The 20,847-nt window shown below is 51.0% G+C and overlaps 7 protein-coding genes across 7 annotated transcripts; 4 read left to right on the top strand and 3 right to left on the bottom strand.

The window, feature by feature from the left end:
* Positions 1-21: 21 nt before the first annotated feature.
* On the top strand, positions 22-2,144 carry PC9H_008444 (uncharacterized protein; the record flags this gene model as incomplete). The annotated part of the gene is made up of 3 exons (XM_036777954.1): positions 22-244; positions 292-733; positions 782-2,144. 3 exons carry the CDS (start codon positions 22-24, stop codon positions 2,142-2,144), a joined length of 2,028 nt encoding a protein of 675 aa, XP_036629382.1.
* A 273-nt stretch (positions 2,145-2,417) lies between these two features.
* On the top strand, positions 2,418-4,840 carry PC9H_008443 (uncharacterized protein; the record flags this gene model as incomplete). The annotated part of the gene is made up of 2 exons (XM_036777953.1): positions 2,418-3,838; positions 3,901-4,840. The coding sequence occupies 2 exons, from the start codon at positions 2,418-2,420 to the stop codon at positions 4,838-4,840; spliced, it is 2,361 nt and encodes a 786-aa protein (XP_036629381.1).
* A 266-nt stretch (positions 4,841-5,106) lies between these two features.
* On the top strand, positions 5,107-8,070 carry PC9H_008442 (uncharacterized protein; the record flags this gene model as incomplete). The annotated part of the gene is made up of 7 exons (XM_036777952.1): positions 5,107-5,181; positions 5,237-5,536; positions 5,601-5,743; positions 5,802-5,940; positions 5,998-6,057; positions 6,113-7,591; positions 7,648-8,070. 7 exons carry the CDS (start codon positions 5,107-5,109, stop codon positions 8,068-8,070), a joined length of 2,619 nt encoding a protein of 872 aa, XP_036629380.1.
* A 1,905-nt stretch (positions 8,071-9,975) lies between these two features.
* On the top strand, positions 9,976-11,569 carry PC9H_008441 (uncharacterized protein; the record flags this gene model as incomplete). Its single annotated transcript, XM_036777951.1, has 10 exons — positions 9,976-10,001; positions 10,057-10,231; positions 10,287-10,311; positions 10,374-10,594; positions 10,684-10,763; positions 10,826-10,924; positions 10,987-11,084; positions 11,142-11,282; positions 11,343-11,413; positions 11,468-11,569. The coding sequence occupies 10 exons, from the start codon at positions 9,976-9,978 to the stop codon at positions 11,567-11,569; spliced, it is 1,038 nt and encodes a 345-aa protein (XP_036629379.1).
* A 121-nt stretch (positions 11,570-11,690) lies between these two features.
* On the bottom strand, positions 11,691-12,205 carry PC9H_008440 (uncharacterized protein; the record flags this gene model as incomplete). Its single annotated transcript, XM_036777950.1, has 3 exons — positions 11,691-11,905; positions 11,969-12,074; positions 12,128-12,205. The coding sequence occupies 3 exons, from the start codon at positions 12,203-12,205 to the stop codon at positions 11,691-11,693; spliced, it is 399 nt and encodes a 132-aa protein (XP_036629378.1).
* A 458-nt stretch (positions 12,206-12,663) lies between these two features.
* PC9H_008439 (uncharacterized protein) lies at positions 12,664-15,645 on the bottom strand (the record flags this gene model as incomplete). The annotated part of the gene is made up of 6 exons (XM_036777949.1): positions 12,664-13,346; positions 13,416-14,370; positions 14,425-14,647; positions 14,711-14,865; positions 14,917-15,100; positions 15,152-15,645. The coding sequence occupies 6 exons, from the start codon at positions 15,643-15,645 to the stop codon at positions 12,664-12,666; spliced, it is 2,694 nt and encodes an 897-aa protein (XP_036629377.1).
* Positions 15,646-15,885: 240 nt separating this feature from the next.
* On the bottom strand, positions 15,886-20,808 carry YCS4 (Condensin complex subunit; the record flags this gene model as incomplete). Its single annotated transcript, XM_036777948.1, has 16 exons — positions 15,886-15,938; positions 15,987-16,089; positions 16,143-16,199; positions 16,253-16,465; positions 16,514-16,602; positions 16,654-17,074; positions 17,130-17,878; positions 17,932-18,004; positions 18,058-18,194; positions 18,248-18,363; positions 18,416-18,600; positions 18,651-19,029; positions 19,075-19,628; positions 19,676-20,063; positions 20,119-20,623; positions 20,694-20,808. The coding sequence occupies 16 exons, from the start codon at positions 20,806-20,808 to the stop codon at positions 15,886-15,888; spliced, it is 4,137 nt and encodes a 1,378-aa protein (XP_036629376.1).
* Positions 20,809-20,847: the final 39 nt, after the last annotated feature.

Raw genomic sequence — 20,847 nt, 5'->3', positions numbered from 1 at the left:
TTTCACGAATAACGAAGCGACATGGGTTTCCTCAAGCGCCTTTTTTCAGTCGGGAGCAAGAAGAACAAGAAAAGCAAACCCACAATCAGCAACCCAACGCCGTTACCATCTTCAAGGACACCTTCTCGCCATCTCGAGGTCATTGAAGAAGACCAGGAGGACGCCGTCAACCGCTTGCTACGCTCCTCGTCGTCACGCTATGCCCTATCATCGGAGCGTAACCGTTCGTCACTGGATCCTCTGCGTGAGTGACACTTGAACCGTCTTGAATACTTTTAACGTTCATTGCAGCGCACCCTATCAACGAAGTACTCCAAACTCCCGGCGCCTCTACCGCCAGCATAGCCAGCTCGACTCTCAGTCAGCGCGGGACCTACACGGTGACGATCCACCGACGAAAGCAGCATGCCGCCACGGAGTTCCCCGACGCCAACCGCGGGTTCGACGACACACCTTCCCCGCCGGCGACACCGACACCGATAGACACTGACGCGCATCTTCTCGGACTTAGGAGGGACCCGTCTGTCGCGAGCCTGATCGATCTATATGACGATCACGGCAGGTTGCCGGACGAAGCGTTTTCCAACTCGCCCCCCGGTGGACGGCAGCAGACGAAGCGCAGTGGGTCGACGCTGAGGCAGCTCCTCGGCAACCCACCGCCTACCTCCGCCAACAGGAACACGGAATTTAGCACTGTCGAGGGGGACATATCATGGGCGGAACGTTTCCTAGGGTATGTTTGACGCCGAATGTAAGGACGCCTTTACTGACAGCCAAGTAGGGAAACGGAAAGCATATCCTCAGCGGCATCTTCGTACGGTTTACGCACGCCCGACGACCTCGACTCTCATTTCACAAACGCTCACACACACGAACAGTCATTCGCTACCGATCACGATCTTTCTATCACCTCGTTCGACGGCCCCGGCATTTCTTCCTTGGAAGTAGAGCTGAGCAGCGCCGCAGACAACTCGTTCCAGGACGAGCATTCTCGAACAATAAGTAAATCGCCGTACCAGGCACCTGATCCTACGACACCGCAGCGCGCGTCGCAGATCTTCCGCTTCTTGACGAACAAACGACATGACGATGCGGACGAACGATCACTACCCGAACCCCCGAGCGCCTTCAGTTCGCCCTCTGATGAAGGCTGCAATCCAGATATGGGCAAGTCACACTTTTCTGAGGATACGTCCTTCGACGCGGAATCCATTGCACCCTCCACAGACTCACATAATATACCCTTGCACACGGATACCCGTTCATTCATTCATATCTCCACGTCCACTTTACAATCAGCATTTATACCCCGCACACCATCCAAACGCTCCTCTGCATCTATCCCTGCGTCCCAAATCCCAATTATAAACGAGAATGAAAACCAAGAAGCTCGTGGCGACGATAATCGACTGAGTGTGAAAGCAACGCCTTTCAATAAAGTCAAGGTCATCATGAATGGGCCCACGAAAGTGATCGTCACCGCGCCGACTCCATGCGAAAACCCTTTGACCGGTTCTGGCGTGCGCATACCCAGAGGGCCCAGGGCACCCAGTGGCAGGCGCAGGACAAGCCATTCTCGTCCCCCTCCCAGGCCACGTCTCGCAGAACGATCGAACTCGACTTCCAGCTCCATCATCAATCAACCGGCCAAGACTATCTCTCGCGACAGTTACACTGCGATACCCTCGCGCCACAAACGCGTAGGCAGCCGAACGTCCTCACAAATCTCTGTCGTCGATGTCTCCTTCGAGCAGAAAGACGTGGAGAATATGAAGCCCGTAGCTGACAAGCGGCCGGTGAGGCCGTCGCGGAGCGAGGGAAGTAGGGACCTGCTTAGTCAGGTGATAACGTCGCAGTTTGAGAAGGAGAACGCGTCGCTGGGGAATGACGCGTTGACGGCCGTCGCGCCGCTGCCATTCACACCGATGCGCACACATTCCACCGGGAGGTCGTCGCTGTTTAGGACCGCTGTGACGCCGAGCATGTTCAGGCCCCCTCCAGGCATGGCGCCGTCCCCCGCGTCCTCCTCAGAATTATCTCCTGTCGCGAAGGAGATGATGCTGAATCTTAGGCAGCAGAGAACTAAGGCAAGAGAGGCGGAGAAGGAACGTGGCAAGAAGCGCTCGATCGCGGCGCGCATATGATCTCTATCTAGTTTCTGGTTTTCAATTCTCCCTGGTTTAAGTTTTCTATTTTTTATTATCTCATCATCACCTCGTCGCAATGTTTTGAATGTTTTTGTTTCCATCAAGCGCAACCCCCTTCCATTCCCTTAGATTGTTTTGTATAACCCTGCACTGCACAAGTATTTATTGAATGAATTATGGTAGATCCAGAGTCGCGCTACACCCCAAGGCATTTCGGGACTTTTAGTAAGTGCTCGAGTAGTCGCCTGCGGTGAGGCTGCGCTGTGGGCAATGTCGAGCCGTGCGCTGTTATCGCTGGTTGCAGTCGCGACGGGTGCAACTGCGACCCTTTATCCAACTTACAAATCGCATACATTTACGAAAGCGCCGTCCGAAGCGTCGAAGGCTTTATACTCCCAAGTCCCGCTCGACAAGACTCGCAACCAGATCCGTCTTCTCTCGCTTCACCCAGGACGACGATCGTCCAGCATCCAATGCACGCTCCGTGTTTCGTCGCTGGATGATAATCCACGCTTCACGGCGCTGTCGTACACATGGGGTGAGCCAATCCGGCGAAGCACGTCCTTGTGGTCATTTCGCGGTATATTTCAGTATCTTCGCGGGCTGTGGTGGACGCTCTTTCGGAGAGACACCCTCGTCAACGTGAATGGCTTGCCCTTTCATGCTAAGTACAACCTAGGCAGTGCTCTGCAAAGCCTGAGGCACGAAGAGGAGGAAAAGGTGCTATGGGTCGATGCCCTGTGTATCAACCAGCTGGATCCCATCGAGAAAGCCGACCAAGTGGCGAGGATGAAGGACATTTATTCGCAGGCGCATACGACGTGCGTTTGGCTTGGGCCCTCAGAGGACGACAGCAACGCCGCCATGGATTTCGTGCGCCATTCGCACAAGCTGGACGTCGACGATCCCAAACTACAATTAAGCGACATCAACCCGCCGTGGCGCGCGATGCAGGCGCTGTTCGCGCGCTCGTGGTGGGGGCGCATGTGGATCGTCCAGGAACTGTTCATGTCTAAGAACGTCGTGGTGCGGTGCGGCGAGAAGGAGGTAGAGATGGACCGGTTCCGGGAGCTGATGCAGAAGGAGCAGCGGCTGCGTGTCAGGGCGCGCTCTGGCCAGCTGCGGGGGTATGACTTCCCGCGGTGGTACTTTGTCCCCCCCGCCAATCCGTTTTACACGCTGTTGGGGGCTTGGGCCCTTGATCAGGAATCTAGGCGGGATCCGTCGACTGTGCAGTCCGCCCTCTCTTACGTTCCCTTCGTCGGCACGGTCGTAACGGGTCTCCAGGCAATGGACGATGCTAAAAAGGCTAGCGTCGGCCATATGGGAATCGGGAACTGGCTATATATGACACAGGCGTTCGAATCTAGTCTCCCTCGCGATAAAGTCTATGCACTGTTGGGTCTTATAGGCGACGAAGACAAAGATGCTATCGTACCGGACTACACGACCGAGAAGGAGGACGTAGAGATCTTCAAGGAGGTTGCTGCCCAAGTTATGCGGCGGGATACGGGGTTGAGCGTGCTCAACTACGCGCAGAGCAATACTAGGACGCTTTGCGGCTTGCCTTCCTGGGTGATTGATCTTTCTGAGCCGAGGATGATGGGACCGAATATGACTCAGTATGGCTTCAGCGCCGATGGAGGGTTTGCTACGTGGGCGCGCCTGACCCCGGACAAGACGCATAAAGTGTAAGAGTGAGAAATTAATCCCCCTTGCTGTACCAATCTCATAGCATTTTCTATAATTTTAGATCACAACAGCCGAATAATGCCCTCGATATTGTGTCTTGGTTAGGAAAACAAACACTCTACTTCCTCCCTGTTCAGCTGTTCCTCTTCAAACAGGGTCGGCCTCTCATCTACAGCTTCACGTCGCTCTGGCACATGGCGTGGTATGGCAACCTTGGCCTACTTAGCTACTTTAAATTTGGCAACCGATTAGAGAAGCATGGTCCTGTCCCATCATTCTCGTCTGACCTCAATACCATACATCTCGATGGACTGATATTTGACGAAATAGTCCTGTCAGACCCGGCGCCGGATTTGGGCTTGTTCTCCAAAGAGGACCCGGTATGGATGGAAAGGAACCTCTCCGAAACACAGGGCTTTTTGAACGGGATAAGGCTCAAGCACCTCTTCCAGCGATGGGAGGGAATTACGTCGTCTTTTTCCCGGGTTCAACCACAAGCGTCCGATAATTACCCACTCGTTGCCTTTCGTCAACCCGAAGACGCATTCTGGCGGACTTTGATCATGGACCGTTTCAACTCTGGAAGCACCTTGGGAAAGCCTCCTGCCTCAATGGGCGAGGCGTATCGCTTCATCGTGCACCCCAACGCCACCGCTGCGGAACTTCAGGTCAATAGTCGACTAGCCAAAGCGCGCCTCATGGAGAAGTACTTCATGCATGCGAGGTTTATATCCACCGCTGTATCGACTATAGCAGATCGTGCGTTCGTCATGACGAAGCATGGTATGATGACTTTGGCTCCTGCACAAGTGAAGCCGGGGGATGTGATATGTATCATTCGAGGTGGTCAGACACCTTTCGTGCTGAGGCCGAAGGGCGTGAGTGGTGATGGGGAAAGGGTTTGGGAACTCGTAGGAGACTGCTACGTCCATGGGATTATGGACGGTAGCTTCGCCTCACAGGCGAAACCGGAAGACGTTCGAATGTTCAGTATCATTTAGTGTAAATTGTACAACTGTGCTTGAACCTGGAAGGAATGGGGCACGTGGTCGATGGGACTTGCTTCATGATCACTGGATCAGTGATTCGGACCATCCAGACATGGGCGCAATGCGACTTACCCGACCGCACTGCTTCTACGCTTCTACAGTGAAAAACCACCGCGAACAGCTTCGAACAAAGTCAGCCAAGTTCGAGTGCTAAGGCTTCCTAGTCAGACAGAATCCCCCATTCGGGCTTCAGCTTGAGCAGTGCGCACCCCAGTACCATGCCTGTCCGATCTACGCGACGCAACTACTCCAGCACGTTCAAAACTCGTTTACAATCCGTTTTCACCACAAAAGTGAGTACTTAACAACGAAGTGAACGCGAAGCAAAAGTTAGCTCACATGATGCAGCCAAACGCGAGCAAAGGAGTAGGATCTCCTCCGCCACCCAGCCAAGACGATAACACAGGCGATGTCATCACACAATCTTCTCAATTACCTTCTGGATCGTCGACGATGGGAGTTATTGCTGCGCAAAGACGTGATGTGTTTCGGAACCCCCATGCAACCGCGACCGAATCGACGAAATCATCCGTAGCCGCCCCCTTGGTGAAGACTTGTCTTGCCGCGCTGGGTGGTATTCTGAGGGACATGAACTTACCAGGCGCATCTGCATGTCAACTAGTCATCAAAGCTGTTGACAAATATGAGGTATGTGAAGACCCCGGGAGTTGGCAGTTAGATGGCAGTCGATTGAACACTGGCACGATCGCAGGAGACGCAGTCGAATATCGATGCCCTGAATTCTTTGAAAAGGCAATGTGACCATATCTCTGGGGTGATTGCGAATGCATTGAAGGGAAAGAAAGGTCCAGAACTATCAGAGCAGCTGAAAGCTGCACTCGAGCACTTAGGCAGGTACGTAGTAACTCATGTCCTTATTGTGTTGCTCACTCGTTGACTCCAAGTTGACTAGTCGTCTAGAAGTTGTTGTTGCGCCCTGCGAGGAAGATCAAAAGAGGCACTTTCTCATCAAGTTCCTCAACAGCAATGAATACGCTACTGGGATACGTGAAACACTTGAGGAGGTAGGGCGACTGCTCGTCGTGTTTGTGGTGAGCCCACAATGTCTATGATTGCTTTGCGTGCGCGCCGACGCCGCATGTCATCAGGCGGAGGTTACGCTTGCCGGCCATCTTACGCTTACAAGGATGATCGAGAACAGAGCGCTGGTGTGTTGCCGAACCCGTTTTTTTATATTTATCTTCTTTACTAGTGATTATGAAGGCCAACAACATCAAATCACTCCCCCATGTCGGCGCAGCCTACGATAGCAACAATGCGATCAACCGAAAGAGGACGATGTGTCTCCCTGGTACTAGAATAGACATCCTCAAGGAAATCGGTCGCTGGGCAGTCACCTCAAATGAGAGACCTATTTACCTACTTACTGGCCACGCTGGCTTCGGAAAGTCGACAGTAGCGCGGACGGTCGCAGAGCGTACGGACGCTTTTCATATTCTTGGCGCCTCGTTCTTCTTTTCAAGGGACGCCGCTCAATTGAAGAGTAACAGTCTCTTCTTTTCCACTGTCGCGTACCAGCTGAGTGTCTTCGATGAAGCATTTGCTGCGGCGATTGGGCGTGCGCAGCAGTCGCTAAAGGCACTGGATGCAGTGGAAAAGTCGCCAGCTGCCCAACTTGAGAAACTCATTATTGAGCCTCTCGAATCCTTCAACACCATATCACATACCATTCTGATAGTTGTCGACGCGCTGGATGAATGCGAGGACTTTGAGTCCTCAGAAGGGGAGAATTGGCGTCGTGACATCTGGGACGGGCTGGTGACCCTCGTCGAGAGGTTGACATTCATTCGCATCTTCTTCACTTCCAGACCACACCAGCATCTGTCCACCCTCATTGCGAACAACCCTCTGCTCTATGTCAACAATACATCTGTCCAGGTATCGGATCCTGATATTAGCCGTTATCTAAAGTACAAGTTAATCGAGGCCCCCGACCCCGCGTCCCGGAAATGGACCGCGAGCGAGTCGGAGATTTCCTCGCTCGAGCGTATGACGTCTGGGCTTTTTATCGTCGCCGCAACAGCAGTCCGGTTTATCTTGGATCCACGAAGGGCCATACCGCCGTCAGAACGCATCCAGGACCTGATGATACAAGGAACGATTGCAGGCCCCACGAGCTCAAACAAACTTGAAGCTGTCGACAATATGTATAGCACCGTGCTTCATCTATCCCTTTCGCTGTGCGATCCCGGCGAGCTATTGCTATTTCAGACCGTTGTCGGAACTATCATCTTCCTGAGAAAGCAGTTTCCCATTACACACCTTGCTGTATTCCTCGGGTTGGACGCCGCTATGCTACGGAACATCTTCGACAAACTCCAGGCCATAATCACGCTCACGGACGACACACCGCAGTTTCACAAATCGTTCGTGGATTATGTCACTGACCCCACGCGCAGTGGGGACCTCTCTATCCCTCGGTCTCGAGGAAACGCGATCATAGTCTTCCACTGTTTCCGCACCTTGGGCGATTCTTCCTGTGCAGTCGACGACTTAGTCCATTCGAACATTACGCATGCCATCATCTATCTCCCTTTCTATTGCTCGGCAGCTGATCCAAGCATTGTCAAAACTCTCAACGCGCGCGCCGACCTATCCACCAACTTCTGGATGGAGGTGGCGATGTCTCTTGCTCTAGCCGTCTACACCGGAGAAGCCATCTCAACTATTGTGGGATGCATGGTAATGCTTCGCCCAAATCATGATAAACTTTCGAGAACTGACCCCCCCATTTTCAGGAAACCGAGGAGGGCAATCAGAAACCGTTGGACGTATTGAACATTGACCTCCGTAGCAAAGAAATACTCTCTGAGGAGACACTACGCCTCATGCTGACCTCGAGGACCGTAAATCTTCGGCACGCCCATGACGGACACCTATGGGCAGCCTTGCAATACGCGAAGACGCTTCTTTATCATCTTTCGAATCATGCGATGTGGGAGGATCATTGGATTACCCCTTCTACGGATTTCTGGCTGCGCTACAGCAACGCCCAAGGGGATCGCCGCGACAAACTGTCAAAGGCGCAGGTCGTCGACTCGTTCTTAGGAAAACGCGGGGATGATTGGTGGGTGTCTGTCTTTGGCTTGGCTTACCGTACTTTTCAACCGACCGACGAGGCGTGGTCTATCCTAAGGGAGAAGTTCATAGAGTTGTCATAGAGTAAGATCGAGACTCATGGCAAATTTGCCTATGAGATGATGGACGCCGAAGAGAAAGCACGATTCACTCTCAAAGTATCTAGGTTGCACTCAATTTTATTCTGGCCGTAATTATTGCAATATCATCATTTCGTAGGACCCTTTGATACCTTGGTATGTTACCAGACGTTACCGCTCCTTAAAGATAGTTACCTGTCACCACTTTTCAGGGAATGTGCGGTCACGTGGGAAAGCACGTACTTCTCTCCATTGCCAGCTACCCTCACTCTGACAGCGATGGACGCAGAGTCGCGGTTGGTTGAGAGCAATGGAAGCACGGCCAGAGACTTCTGCATGCTGGAACGCAATATTCTCCCTCACCTTAAACTCGCACTACTTCTCTCCTAATTATCTTCGTCTATGCTTCTCCACGCGCGACTCGTTCCAGATCCCACTGAAGAGGTCCCCGACCCGATGGGAGATTTCTCGAAAGCTACTAGCATGGGCTCAGTGCATCTCGCTACTGCCGTAGCGGTCATTGGCGCTGGCTTTTGGGAATTCCGCAGCGGGCTTAGGGATTCGCGCGACAATTGAGGCCTGAGTACTGAGTCGCAGATAGTTGAAAACCATGGTCGTCCATGCTTCTCCATGCCCCAGCCCAACGAGGAATCTTTCGAAACCTATCGATATGGCCGTTACTAGTGCTGGCGCTAGTTGTTGCGAATTCTACAGTGGAATTAGGGACCTACGTGACCATGAGAGCCGTCCTTGTAGCAACCAAGTACGTTCTGTTATCAGTTTCAGGATCCCCTTTCTGATTTTGTTAGACCTCATTTCGCGATTATGAGTGTCATAGCCGCGATTATATTCACTACCTGTGTACTACGTTTGGTGGACGAGAGTGAATCAATTGCTAGAAGAACAGTGGCGCCACCTTTGGCGCCCAGTAGTCTGGAGACCGTTGACCAGAAGTGCGCAGCGTCGCGGGAATGGTCAAGCCAGAAGACGATATTCAGACAGAAGCCAGCAATACGGTCCCCGTTGGGGTGTGTACTTTGCGCGTTCGCTTTGTCTACACTCCTGCAGGTCTACGGGCATGATGAGGCACACGATGGTGCACACTCTATAAGACGCCGAAGAGCCATAGGTGAGCCACTTTCAATCACCGCGAAGTAATTGTTGGATTTTCTATGTCATCGTTAGTTCAAATCTCCCTCAACGCTCTAGACCCTGGAACGGAGGCAAAATTGCACCGATGGCGCACGATATCGCATTTGCTGCCTCTCTTCCCACCCAGCAGTGAATACTCTCTGGATGTAGCGTTCCTGAGCGGTTCCTCACGCTTTTTAATCTGCTAGTTCAGCGCCACAGTTCAAACCCTGACTACGAACTGTTCGGTGTTCAACGTTCAACCTCACAAATAGGTCTCGTAGAAGGTCACTGAGTGCGGTCCATCCACTCGTATCCTCCTCCACCGAGTAAACATCATTCGTCGTACGCCTAATCCTCAACCCCCCGCAACTGTATCGAGGAAGCCATTGCGTTAGGCATTCAATTGGGGATAGCGTGGAGCCTGTACCTAGCCTGTGCACAAGATTCAGACGCATTACACGGTTTCACCCAACTTTATTTACCGTAGACGGCGGCCACCACTTGTGGGTGTAGGTCCCGCATTTATCAGTGATCAGTAATATCTATTGATCACTGATCGAAAGTAGTCCGTATGGCTAGTTCGGGTTCCGTCTACTGACACCGGTTAAAAGTCCATATATTTAGAGTAATAACATTATCCAAAAAGGTATTTACATACAGTTGGTTCGAGGTCTCGATCCTCTTTCCACTTCCCCCTTAACACGGCCTGCAGTAAACGTTCATGAAGTAGAAGACATAGTAGCATCCTCGCCTCCTCAAGTCTGCCTGCTCCTAATGCCATCGCCGAACTATGGTCTACAGTAAGTCCGCCACCTCGCCTTCCCCTTTTCTTGGACTCACGGTGTTGTTTCCCAGAATTCTCCTAATATCGTCATGGCTCAACTTGGCGCTCTACGCAACGGAAATCAACCTCGCCTATCGCTATATGTGCAAATTTCCGAACGACTCGCGGATGAACCGCGGCATCGTACGTTTTGCTCTGGTAGTCGACACGATCTCAACGGTGGCGGTTTGTGGGAACGCTTGGATAGTGAGTGCATCCGTCCGGTATTTCTCCCTCTCTAATTCTCCTTTCTCCTACACAGTTCCTCGTCGGCACCCCCCGTACCGGTTCGTCCACCACGCTCACTCCTAAAACCGTTCTCCAACACATCTTAATCCCTCTCTCTTAGGCTTGCCACCCACATTCCACCGATGGCCCCTTCCCACCCTAGTAATAGCGACCGCATGTTCCGCATCCCTCGAACAGTCTTTCCTCATCTTCCGCTTCTGGAAACTGCGGCATGCGGGCAGCGAAATGCAGAGGCAGATGCGGGAGTCCGCGTCAAGGAGGTTTCACAAGCTCCGCGATGTCTTCATGGCGGGCTTCCTTGCGCTTCTGGTCTGCACTCACGTACGTCCCCCCGCGCTATGCTGCATCGCATCCCATTTGGTTCATTCTACCGGACGAATCTCGATCTCACACTTGAAATTGCTGTTTAGACGGGTTTCGCACTGACGTCCGGCATCCTTATTTTTCTGAACCCTATCATCGCGCCTGGGTTTGCTGTTACAGCCACTACGTGAGCCGTATTATTTTCATCCTTATTCTACGCTACTAACCATCCCTTCCGCCTTGCAACAGAGTAGCGAAATGTGTGAGCGGGGCAGCGGATATCCTAATAGCCATTGCCCTCGTTTGGCAGCTCCGCACCGTTGACGCCTCGTTCCGCCCAACCCAAAGGCTCGTCCGTCCCAAGCCCCCGCTCTCCAATATTTTCTCACTTTGTTGTATGGTACGAACAGTCTCATCCGACGTCTAATAGCCAATGCAATAGCCTCAGGCGCTATCGTCGCGGTGACGACCCTTCTATTAATGGTCCTCTTTCTGGTCAAGGCCCCAGGTATGTTGGACCCAATGGCTAATTGGGGAGTAGTATGATCTGATATCATTTATCTAGCATTTAATATCTTCTCCGCAATTTTGGGTCGGCTATACAGTATCACAATTCTGGTAAACCTCTCTACGCGCCTGCGAAAGCATTCGGGCTCAACGACTGGGTGCTCTGACCCTACTCCGACGTTGAACCTCTCATCCATTCGTAAGCGTCATTCTTATTGGTTCATTTCTGTTCATAGATATCCATGCATTTCACATAAAGGGATAGAACGTTCGTTAGCTTTCCAGCGGGATGATGATAGCGGCGCGAAGGACACATCCGTTTTCGGCACGGTATGCGTCGTCGTTCATGCGTGACTAGGGTCTTTTGCTAATGTTCTAGCGTAGGGCGATAACTCTGAGCATACAAACGAGCTTCGTGTGTTAACATCGAGCGGGACTAAAATTCCACCTTTAGAACTTCTAGAACACGGACCACAAGCAATCTAACTCGGGCAAGTCGTATCTGGCGGAATACTCAACAGCATGTAAATTATTGGTAATTATTGTATCATAGCAGGTTTGGATTTCATTCGTAGAGTAAATACAGGTGTTTTCTTCTTGTTACATCTCAAGGTCGCTTTGTGTATGCGCGGTTTGGATCATCGGCGCTGGAACGTTGAGGGGTGGGCTGCATATATCGCGCTTCAGTATCGACGAAGTTTGCGAGAGTCAAGTGCTTGGCGTCATGCACCTTTCGAGGCGCGACAGGTGGCTGACTTTCGATGATAGACTCTAACCGAGCGACGGAGAGCGGCGGATCCGGGAACGCGATTCTTTGCTCATCTGCCGTTGTGCATTTGATGCCGTATCAGCATTACCCAGACCATCTACATCATGCGAACTCACAATAAGGATTCGTCCCAGAACGAGTCTTCTTTTCATGCTTGCGATGCAAATGGGCATAGAAAGCTCCCAGCCCTACGATCACGCCGGACATTCCCAAGATAATGCCCTGCCGCTGGGTTAGCTGCCTGGCTTCGGGCCCGCCAAGGACTGACCACGAACCTTTGCACCGCCAGACGAGTGTCCCGCCATATTCGAGTTGCCCGCCCGAGGAATGCCTGAGAAGCTAGTGTGTACCATGGTGGCGGAGGGTTCTGCGGGTGGCGTTATTGGAGATGGTGGATTGGAAGAAAGAGGAGAATTGGTGTTCAGACGGAGACAGGCCTATATATAATGTGACCTGTCACGACACGATGTCATTGTCTCAAGTTTCGACGATCCGCTTCGAAAGCCGTCTACGCGTGACGCGTCCCAAAATGGACCGGGACCTGCCTAAACGGGACGCTCGAAGCTCGCCTTCGCCTTCGAAGATTTCCCTCCTGGTTCAGCGGTTTAACGTCTGGTTGAGACATGATGCATGATCGATTTGATCGATTGATTGTCCAAAGTCATTGAATGTGGCGCCGAAGACGGGATATCTACTCTTTCCTACGTCTAATGATGAAAATTTCAAAAGTACATCGAAAACTGGGCATATAAGTTAAGAAATAATTTACGGTCGTGCCAATACGATTGAGTGGTTTGTCCGTCTGTCTGCATTATGCAAAGCTGGTCCGAGGCAATCGGATACGTTGTCCTGTGACAACACTATCACGAATACTCCTTATGAATTCCTTCGTCCGCTCGTTGTTGAGAACGCTCGTCCCATACCCATCTTTATGTTCGAGCTCCCCTTCATCATACACCGACATATTTTCATAAAACCGTTCCCAGCCATCTTTGTATTCCTCTTGAACCATCTTCTTGATCTTCCGTTTTTCTCTTCGTGCTTGCTTCGCGCGAAACTCTGGCGTAGACAATGATGAACACGCTCGAGCAAGGCGATCAGCAATAGCATATCGTTCTTCTTTCATTTCGAGTTTGCGTTTCTTTCGTTCCCGCTCCTCAGCCTGTCTGAGGTCATCTTCTTCGCGAGTGTCCGGGAGCGTACGCTTAGGAGGATGAGAGATCAAAAGTAGGGGCGAAGATTGACCACTATGCTGAGACGTGCTAGCAGCCGGCTGCTTCTTCGGCGTGGCGGGGATATAGACATTGTTAATGTCTAGTAGAGGAAAAGGGATGGTTTTCAACAACGTCAACGGTGACAAGTCTTGCGAAGTCATTGAATCCGCAGGCTGTGAATGAGGCAATGGGTTGGCATCACCTCGAATAAGCTCAAACAAGGGTGGCGGAGGCGGTCCGGCCAACTGCTTCGAACGCACATTGCATTGTACGTCTTTTCCTATACCCGGATTATGTATTCGTCCCCGATGCAAAGGGGAGGTTTGAGGTGTGAGTAGCTGTTCTTGACCCACAATTGGGCTAGGAGGACAACGTCGAGGTGGTGTAACTTGAACGCCTTCGTTTCTTCCTTGGAGTTCAGCTGTAGCCTCAACTTGATCCTCTGATAGTGATATCTGAGAATCGCTGTGATGTCCTACATTCAAGTCCAAACCCAGCCCGTTACCCAGCTTTCTCGCTTCCGGACTTGCTATGCCAGATATCGGCGCGAAAAGGAAATGCGCCGTCCTTCCACGATCATCGTCATCAAAACTCCTCTGAGTCTCCTCATCGAGGGGGCTTGTCGGAAAGAGAGGTGACGAGGCCTTGGCTTTCCCTTTCCACCGCGAACGCGTAGAGGGTTCAGGCGTACGGGGCAGGGCTGGTGGAAGACCGGGCGAAACGGCATGTTCGTCATCCGAGTCATCGATGACTATAACTTCTCTGCCGTTCTGTTGCTCCCGACCTTCCTTCAGTCTGGACATAGAACTGCTGCCATCTGCCCGAGCTACCATAGTCTCTACCTCCGACCCCAAGGTCGTATTGTGTCTGTCATACAATGACTCGCGGGCTTTTCCGGGCTCGTCGGCAACTCCGAATTTCCGTAGTATATTCGGTGGAATATAGCGTCTCAGTACGTTAAGTTGCCGTTTCATCCTCCCGCTCGGGTTTCCATTTCCGTCTTCGGCCCAGCGTCGAGCGATGTCATTGCTGCCATCGCCCATGAGGTTCTCGAGGCCTGCATCTCGTCTTTGTCTACTAACATCGAGAACTCCAGGGATATCAGTGCCATTCGAGATGGTTTGGCGTGCGCCGATGTCAAGAGGATTACCGGAGATACAATCCTCGAACATTTCTTGCATGGCCAACCAGTCCAAGCCTCCTAGGGAAGGCTCGAGAGTGTTCGGATGGAGCTGTTTGGGTTTGAAGAGACGAACGAGCGATTGGAGTTCGGGAAGAGGGGAGTGCCGGGAGAGGGGGACTAACTACGAACCACACGAGTCGGTATGTTTTGACGGCGATAAAATGATAGGACATACTAGACAATCCACGCGCTCACCACTTTCAATCCTGCTCCTCGTCTCCACTTGATAAGCCTCCCAACTATGTTTGTCCATGGAGACGGGATTAATGTATACAATTTGGTGTTTAGCACCGTTAACGCTGACTTCGCTACACCTATCAAACCGTTCGCAAGCGTGAAATCTCGTGGCACCAAGTTCGCGAGTGAAGATGGATGCGAGAGACGCGTCGGATAAGCGACTATAAATGGAATGTTTATAACGGTCAACGTGGATCTACACGACAGCGGGTAAGCGATTAAACGGAGGAGGAATGAGATGCCAACGCGCCTGGGTCCTAAATTCGTACGCAATAGCCTTGAGTATGTCCTCATATCCCCATGTCCACGCGTTGACGAAAAAACGCGTCGAATAGGGGTATAACTTCATGAGCGAGACAAGGCCATCAGTTGCATATTTCTATTGAGTTGAATTCAACAGCATGCAATCGATAAGTGGGAACGGTCGTACCTTCGAAGGCACTTCCGCCGTGGAAAGTAAGCACGCGGTATCTAGAAATATCGCCTCCAACGTTTTTGTTGAGGTTAAGTATGGGCGAAGATGTGGATTGAGTTTGAGGGCCTCAATGAACACTGGTTCAGCGCGGACGTCTCCTGTGTGAAGAACTGCTCCGCGGGTTCCTTCAATGAGACACCTTAAACTATATGAGGTGGTGTGGCATATCGTCGCATTTGTGGGGACGTACATGACAGCACCAGGGCAATGATTCGCGTCTATGAGGGTTATAATCACAGTTTCAGTTGCACTGAGAGTGAATTCGGTTGGTGTATTCAACGGGATCGCTTGTAGCAAGTCCCTTGACCATGTATAGTCAACATGTCCCGTGGCTGTCCTCACAGGATCAACCTTCAGGTGCTTGAACGTCCGCACCCGCTCTACCCGATATTGATATGCATTCTCCTCAGCCTGAGACCGAGGGAGATTTCCATCAACTCCCCCATCGAATAAAGCGCGCTCCTTGTACAGCTCATGCCTCAGTAACATCTCTTTAGCGTCGGGAGAACAGACTATCGGCTGTGCGAATGACTTCGATGACAACCCTACAATATGATCTGAATGGGTATGGGTGAGCAAGTGTAGCGCCGGAGGTTTGCCATTTGCGGTTGGGTCGGTAAAGAGGTCGACGCGAATGTTTGAATACGGGGGGATCAGTGAGGAGAACGGAGTTCCTGGTGGCATGGTAGTGGTTTCATGGAGAGCTGTGGTCGTGTGGTGACTCTTGACTCAACTCATAATAGATATCAAGTATAACTATTCCCACGGTCATAAATGAACGAAGTAGCTGCTATGACTCTTTCGCTCGGAATGTAATAAGTAATAATACAGCTGTAACATTACCAATATCGCAAAAATTGTACTGTACAAGATAAATAAGAAATATAATAGGATGTCCATCGACCTGGCATGCTATTAAAACATCTACTCATCCTCGTCTTCGTCTTCTTGTATCACCACAGCCTTCTTGCGACTCGCTGGAGATTCGCAGTTAGAGTAGCAGCGTTATTCGAGGGGAAACTTACACTTCTTCCTGGTCGCCCTCTTCTTTGCAGCTGCTTTCTTGCTCTCAGCGCGTTTCTCCAGAGCCTGATCCTCTTCTCCTTGTAATTTGTGTTCTTCCAAGATCTGAAACCCGTCGGGTGAGATGGCTGGGACGAGCATTGAAAGCATTTAAATACCTTCTCAAATTCGTCAAGCTCAGTGTCCGGCTTGTTCGTTGACTTATTGGTGCGAGCCTGCACAGGGGGGTTGAGCGAGGATAAAGGTTGAGATACGCTAAGTAGACTACCTTCTGCAAAATCTCAGTGAATCGCTGATACACCACATCTTCGTGCAGCTTGTCGCGGTAATTCGGTAGTCCTTCAATCAGTTTTTTTACCGAGCGTTCAGATTTGAACGGCAAGAGGGATAAGCAGAAAGCAATGTCTCGCCATTGACGGGGATCTTCCGTCAAACGGAAGCGTTGGCACAGTTTCTCCACGATACTCTCTGCTTGTTTCTCCTGTTACTGATATTAGAGTCGTACGTCAATCCCATAAGAGCCTCTGACCTTTTCGATGAAAGTAAATATATATTTGAGCGTGCTCTGAAATGTTTCTTCATCTACGGCATGTTCGCCGCTCGAGAGATGGCTGATCACTATTCGTCTTTTAGCATCATGGATAATTGTGGATGCTGGGATTAGCTCACCGTCTGGTAAGTTGTTGTAGATGGCATTGTCCTTCGTAGCAAGCTCTGTAAAGAATAATTTGGCCAAATCCGCGATTCTTGAATCGTCGTCCTCCAAGCATTTGGCCATCTCTCCTAGTTGGCCCTTGACCTTGATCATACCATTCAAGATCAAATGCGTCAACACCATCAACGTATTCTTTTTCACAACGATGTTCTGATCGGATAGTCCTTTGTACAGTTCGTTGCTGTTCTCGTCGATGATACTGCTGAAAGACACGGCGACATCCCCAAGAGCAATGACGATGTTGCTGCGTATATCAGCGTCTTTAGATATCTCCAGAATTTTGAAGAGCAAACGATGGTGTTGATCACAGAACTGGGAGCTGACGCAAAGGAATTTACTCAAGGAGAGAGTAGCGGCCGCGCGAAGCGTTCGATTCTGGGGGGATATGGACATAAGAGACCAGCCAACACGGTTAAGTTTATATTGTTACCTTGAACTTCTGGGGGCTCCCGCAAATATGGACCAACATTGGTCCATATACGGCGAGCAGGGATTCGGGTCCGTAAAGGAGTTCGGTCTCCCTAACCTCGGCAATACGATCGCCGATCTCGTCTTCTGCGTTCCCAGCAACTTGGTCCAACTCTTCTACGTGGTTGGCACCTTTATTAGCAGCGCTGGTACCAGCAGCCTTATCAGCTAAAAGGTGTATTCCATTAAACATTGATGTGCCTAGTAAATGGGTAGACATACCAGCGAGTTTCTCGTCTTTCTGGCGTTTCCACTCGCGTTCAACGAGTTCAAGGTAGACGATTTGTTTCATAGCAACATGGCCGACGACGAACAGCAACTTCGCAAGCTCGAAGGCATCTCCTGTATCCTTCGATCCCTGGTTTTCTTGACTCTCGTCAAGGGGTTCGTCCCCGGTCTCCTGGGTACTTTCTTGAGTTGGTTGGTCTTCCTCCATGGCATCAGCATCTTTCTCTGCCTTGTCGGTATCCATGGAATCGTCTTTAGGAGCTGATCCTTGCGGCTGTCGTGCGAATGCTTGACGAGTGAGATTTTTTATGATATCACTGCACAATTTATCCGGATGCTCGCTGAGTGCGTAGATCGTATTGATGATTTGCTCTGCAAGGCCGAACCACTCTTTCGATCGGTTAGGGGCTTGAATGAAACCCTGTAGCTTCTTGAAGATAGCGTTATCTATTTCCAGTCGTAGGGTCTTGTCAAGCAGCGAGCCTGGTTACTCGTGTTAGAATTGATTGGGCACGCGTAAATAGAATTGATCTAACCTTTGATTTTCTTCGCGCTTCCGTTCAATCTCTGCAAGGCCACGCTTGAATAACGAGCAAGCGTAAGATCCAGCTAAATAACAGTGTAAATTTGTGAGATAGTGATCAACGTCAACGAGATCTAACCTTTCCTAGGCGGCCAAACCCAACTTTGAGAATGGTATCGACGTGGTCGGTGACGACGCTTCGCTTAGCTAGAGCGACCATGCCCAAGACGATGATTGCGCCTCGCCGCTGAGCGTTAGGGAGATTCTGAGTCGAACCTAGATACCATTTATACGCGTTCGCTGGAAATAAGCTGTCTGCCATTACTCACTATAAACCTGCCATAGTTTGGATGCGACGGCTTCGTCGATGTGGTGCTCATCCATTAGGGACTTCATCATCTCTTCCAGACTAGTCAACTCAGCCAACGTTGCGTTGTAAGTCAGCCTGTCGAGAGAGAGATCAGTGTGTATGCTAGATAGAGGCAGTCAAAACTTACTCTATCAAGTTCTTGGCTATACGGTTGATTTGTGACTTCGGGTCCATGTTTGGGACATCATCAATGTACATGATGCGATAGCATTCCAATAGGCGAGCTCGAATGCCCTTCAGCTCTTTCCCGTCTTCTGAAGTCGATGAGTTGTCCTTGGACCAAATCAAGTGCAGCATTTTCTTGACAGCTTTCTGAACCAGAGGTCAGTAGGTGATCATAGCAGCGTACGGTTGGTACCAACCTCCGAGCTGGGAAGCTTGTAGTCGTGGGCTACACGAGAGAAGTTCATCGCTTCCAGGACTTCGGACTTGTTTGTTGAGCCAAGTAGTTCGCAAACTTTATCCATGGCGCCCTCTAGCTGGCGGATAAACGTCAAGGCCTCAACGAAATACTTTTTCTGAAGCCGCATGCGCAGAAGGTCGCTGCCATCCAGGGCGGCAAGGGCGGCAGTCTCGTTTGAAAAAGCCGTGACATCTAACTCGGATTTACGAGGAGCGAGCTTCCCTTTCTTCTTCTTCGCCTTCTTCCGGGGTTTCTTTGGGGTGGTAGCTTCGCCATCATCATCATCCTCTATGAAAAGGGAGTCTTCATCGACGTCCATGTCATTATCATCTTTCGCTCTGAGGGCTGATTAGACGAGCGAACCACGGCTGCGGCGGACTTACCTTTTTGCAGAAGATGATTCCTGGTCAATGCCATCTTCGTCTTCGTCTTCGTTGTCACCATCCTCCTTTTCGGTATCCCCGCCGTCGTCATCCTCTTTGTCCTGCGCCTCCTCTCCGTCATTGACGACTACATTACCCATCATATCCTCCACCTTAGCTAGCTCTGCCTTCACCTTCTCGTACTGTTCTTCCCACTCCGACAGCTGCAAGGACCCTCCATTCATCTTCCCGAACGGGTGCGTCTCCACCAAGGAGGTCAGCAATTGCACGGCCGACTTCCGTACAGTGCTCGCTTTGTCATCTAGAGAATTGATAGCGGCGTCGGTCATCAGGAGGCGCTGCTTCGGGAATTTTGCATCCTTCATCTCGCAGACTTTGATGAACACGGCCAAGACTTTGGTGCGGACGTAAGAAGATATATCGAGCATACGCTGTATGAGCTGCTCGAAAAGATTGTTCAACTGCTTGTCAATCTGAGCCGATTCTTCTTCTTGCGCAAGATCCCTGATCAAATAGCCCATGATTTCGACCATTGCGACGCGCATTGGGTAGGCCTAAGGATGATTAGAAGCGGGAGCAAGAAACTACGCGTGACTCGCACCTCTGAGTCTAATTGCGTAACCAGAAGGACCATTTGCTTCATGACATTCCTAGGTAGAAGCTCTGCGTACTTAACAAGGAATTTGGAAAAGTTTCGAGGGCCCTTGGTATCTTGAGCATTGAATACTTTGCTCGCAATGTCACGTAAAATCTCGTCGCCAAGTTGATTGTGGTCGTATGTCCCGGACAGCAAACCGAGGCATTCTGCCATCGGTTCAGATAGATGCTCGTAGTATTGGAGATTCTGCATGATGTTGATACGCGCCGCGTGGCCATGACTGTGATGCTTGACGGCGAGGGCAATGACATGAAATACGCCGAGGCGAACTTGAGCGATCTTCATATACGGCTCATTCTCCGCGATATGATACGCGGGGCGAGTCAGGCAGCTGCATCGCGTCGCGAGGTTAGAGGACGATGCTAGAACCAGAGCTTCCAACGTACTTTATGAAGTTATCCTTGGAAGAAGAGGTAGTCCATATACGGGGAACTTGCAGCTTCTTCAAAATCTTCCCGATAGCATTGAGGACGTTTGGGATTTGGTCACTCCAAGTCCAGGAGTCGCTCTTCTTCCCTAGCGCGGCACGCGTTCCTCGACCCGTGGCGGCCTTCCCTCCCCGTGCACGCTTAGCTTTAGGCGGAGGCACGCTCGCAGCCTCGTCCCCCTCTTCCACTTTGACCTTCTCGGCCGCGGTTACAAACCATTGCAGAAGAAAGCTGAACCTCTCCATCGGACCCTTGTGCACCATGTATACTTGCTGCTCCTCTTGATCTATGTCACGTATCGTGATCTCTGCATGGCTTTGGAGCCCCGATAGTATTGAATCCAATAACTTGCTCATAACGTGGCCCGGGACCGAGTCTGAGTGTTTCAAAATGCTTCGATACACGTCGAATACCTCGGGATCCGTAATCGAGTCCGACGATTCTGCTAGGACCTCTACGGCAGCTATAGGTGGCGAGATTCGGTAACTGGGATATAGGAGAAGCATTGCAACAGAAACCGAACAGAAACCGACCTTCAAGTAACCTCTCGATGTCCTCGCTTTGAGGGTCGTGTTCACTAGGTATGTTGTAGTTTTCGACATCTTGTAAAGCCTGGATTTCGTCTTGGAGTTCAAACGAGTCGCCCATGTTGTGGAACAAGGACAAGGACGCGTGAAACTAGAGGTG

The sequence above is a fragment of the Pleurotus ostreatus genome, assembly GCF_014466165.1.
Source record: "Pleurotus ostreatus strain PC9 chromosome Unknown scaffold_6, whole genome shotgun sequence".
In the NCBI taxonomy this organism is placed as follows: Eukaryota; Fungi; Basidiomycota; class Agaricomycetes; order Agaricales; family Pleurotaceae; genus Pleurotus; species Pleurotus ostreatus.
The sequence above is the reverse complement of the archived record's forward strand: the minus strand, read 5'-3'. Positions and strand labels throughout refer to the sequence as shown.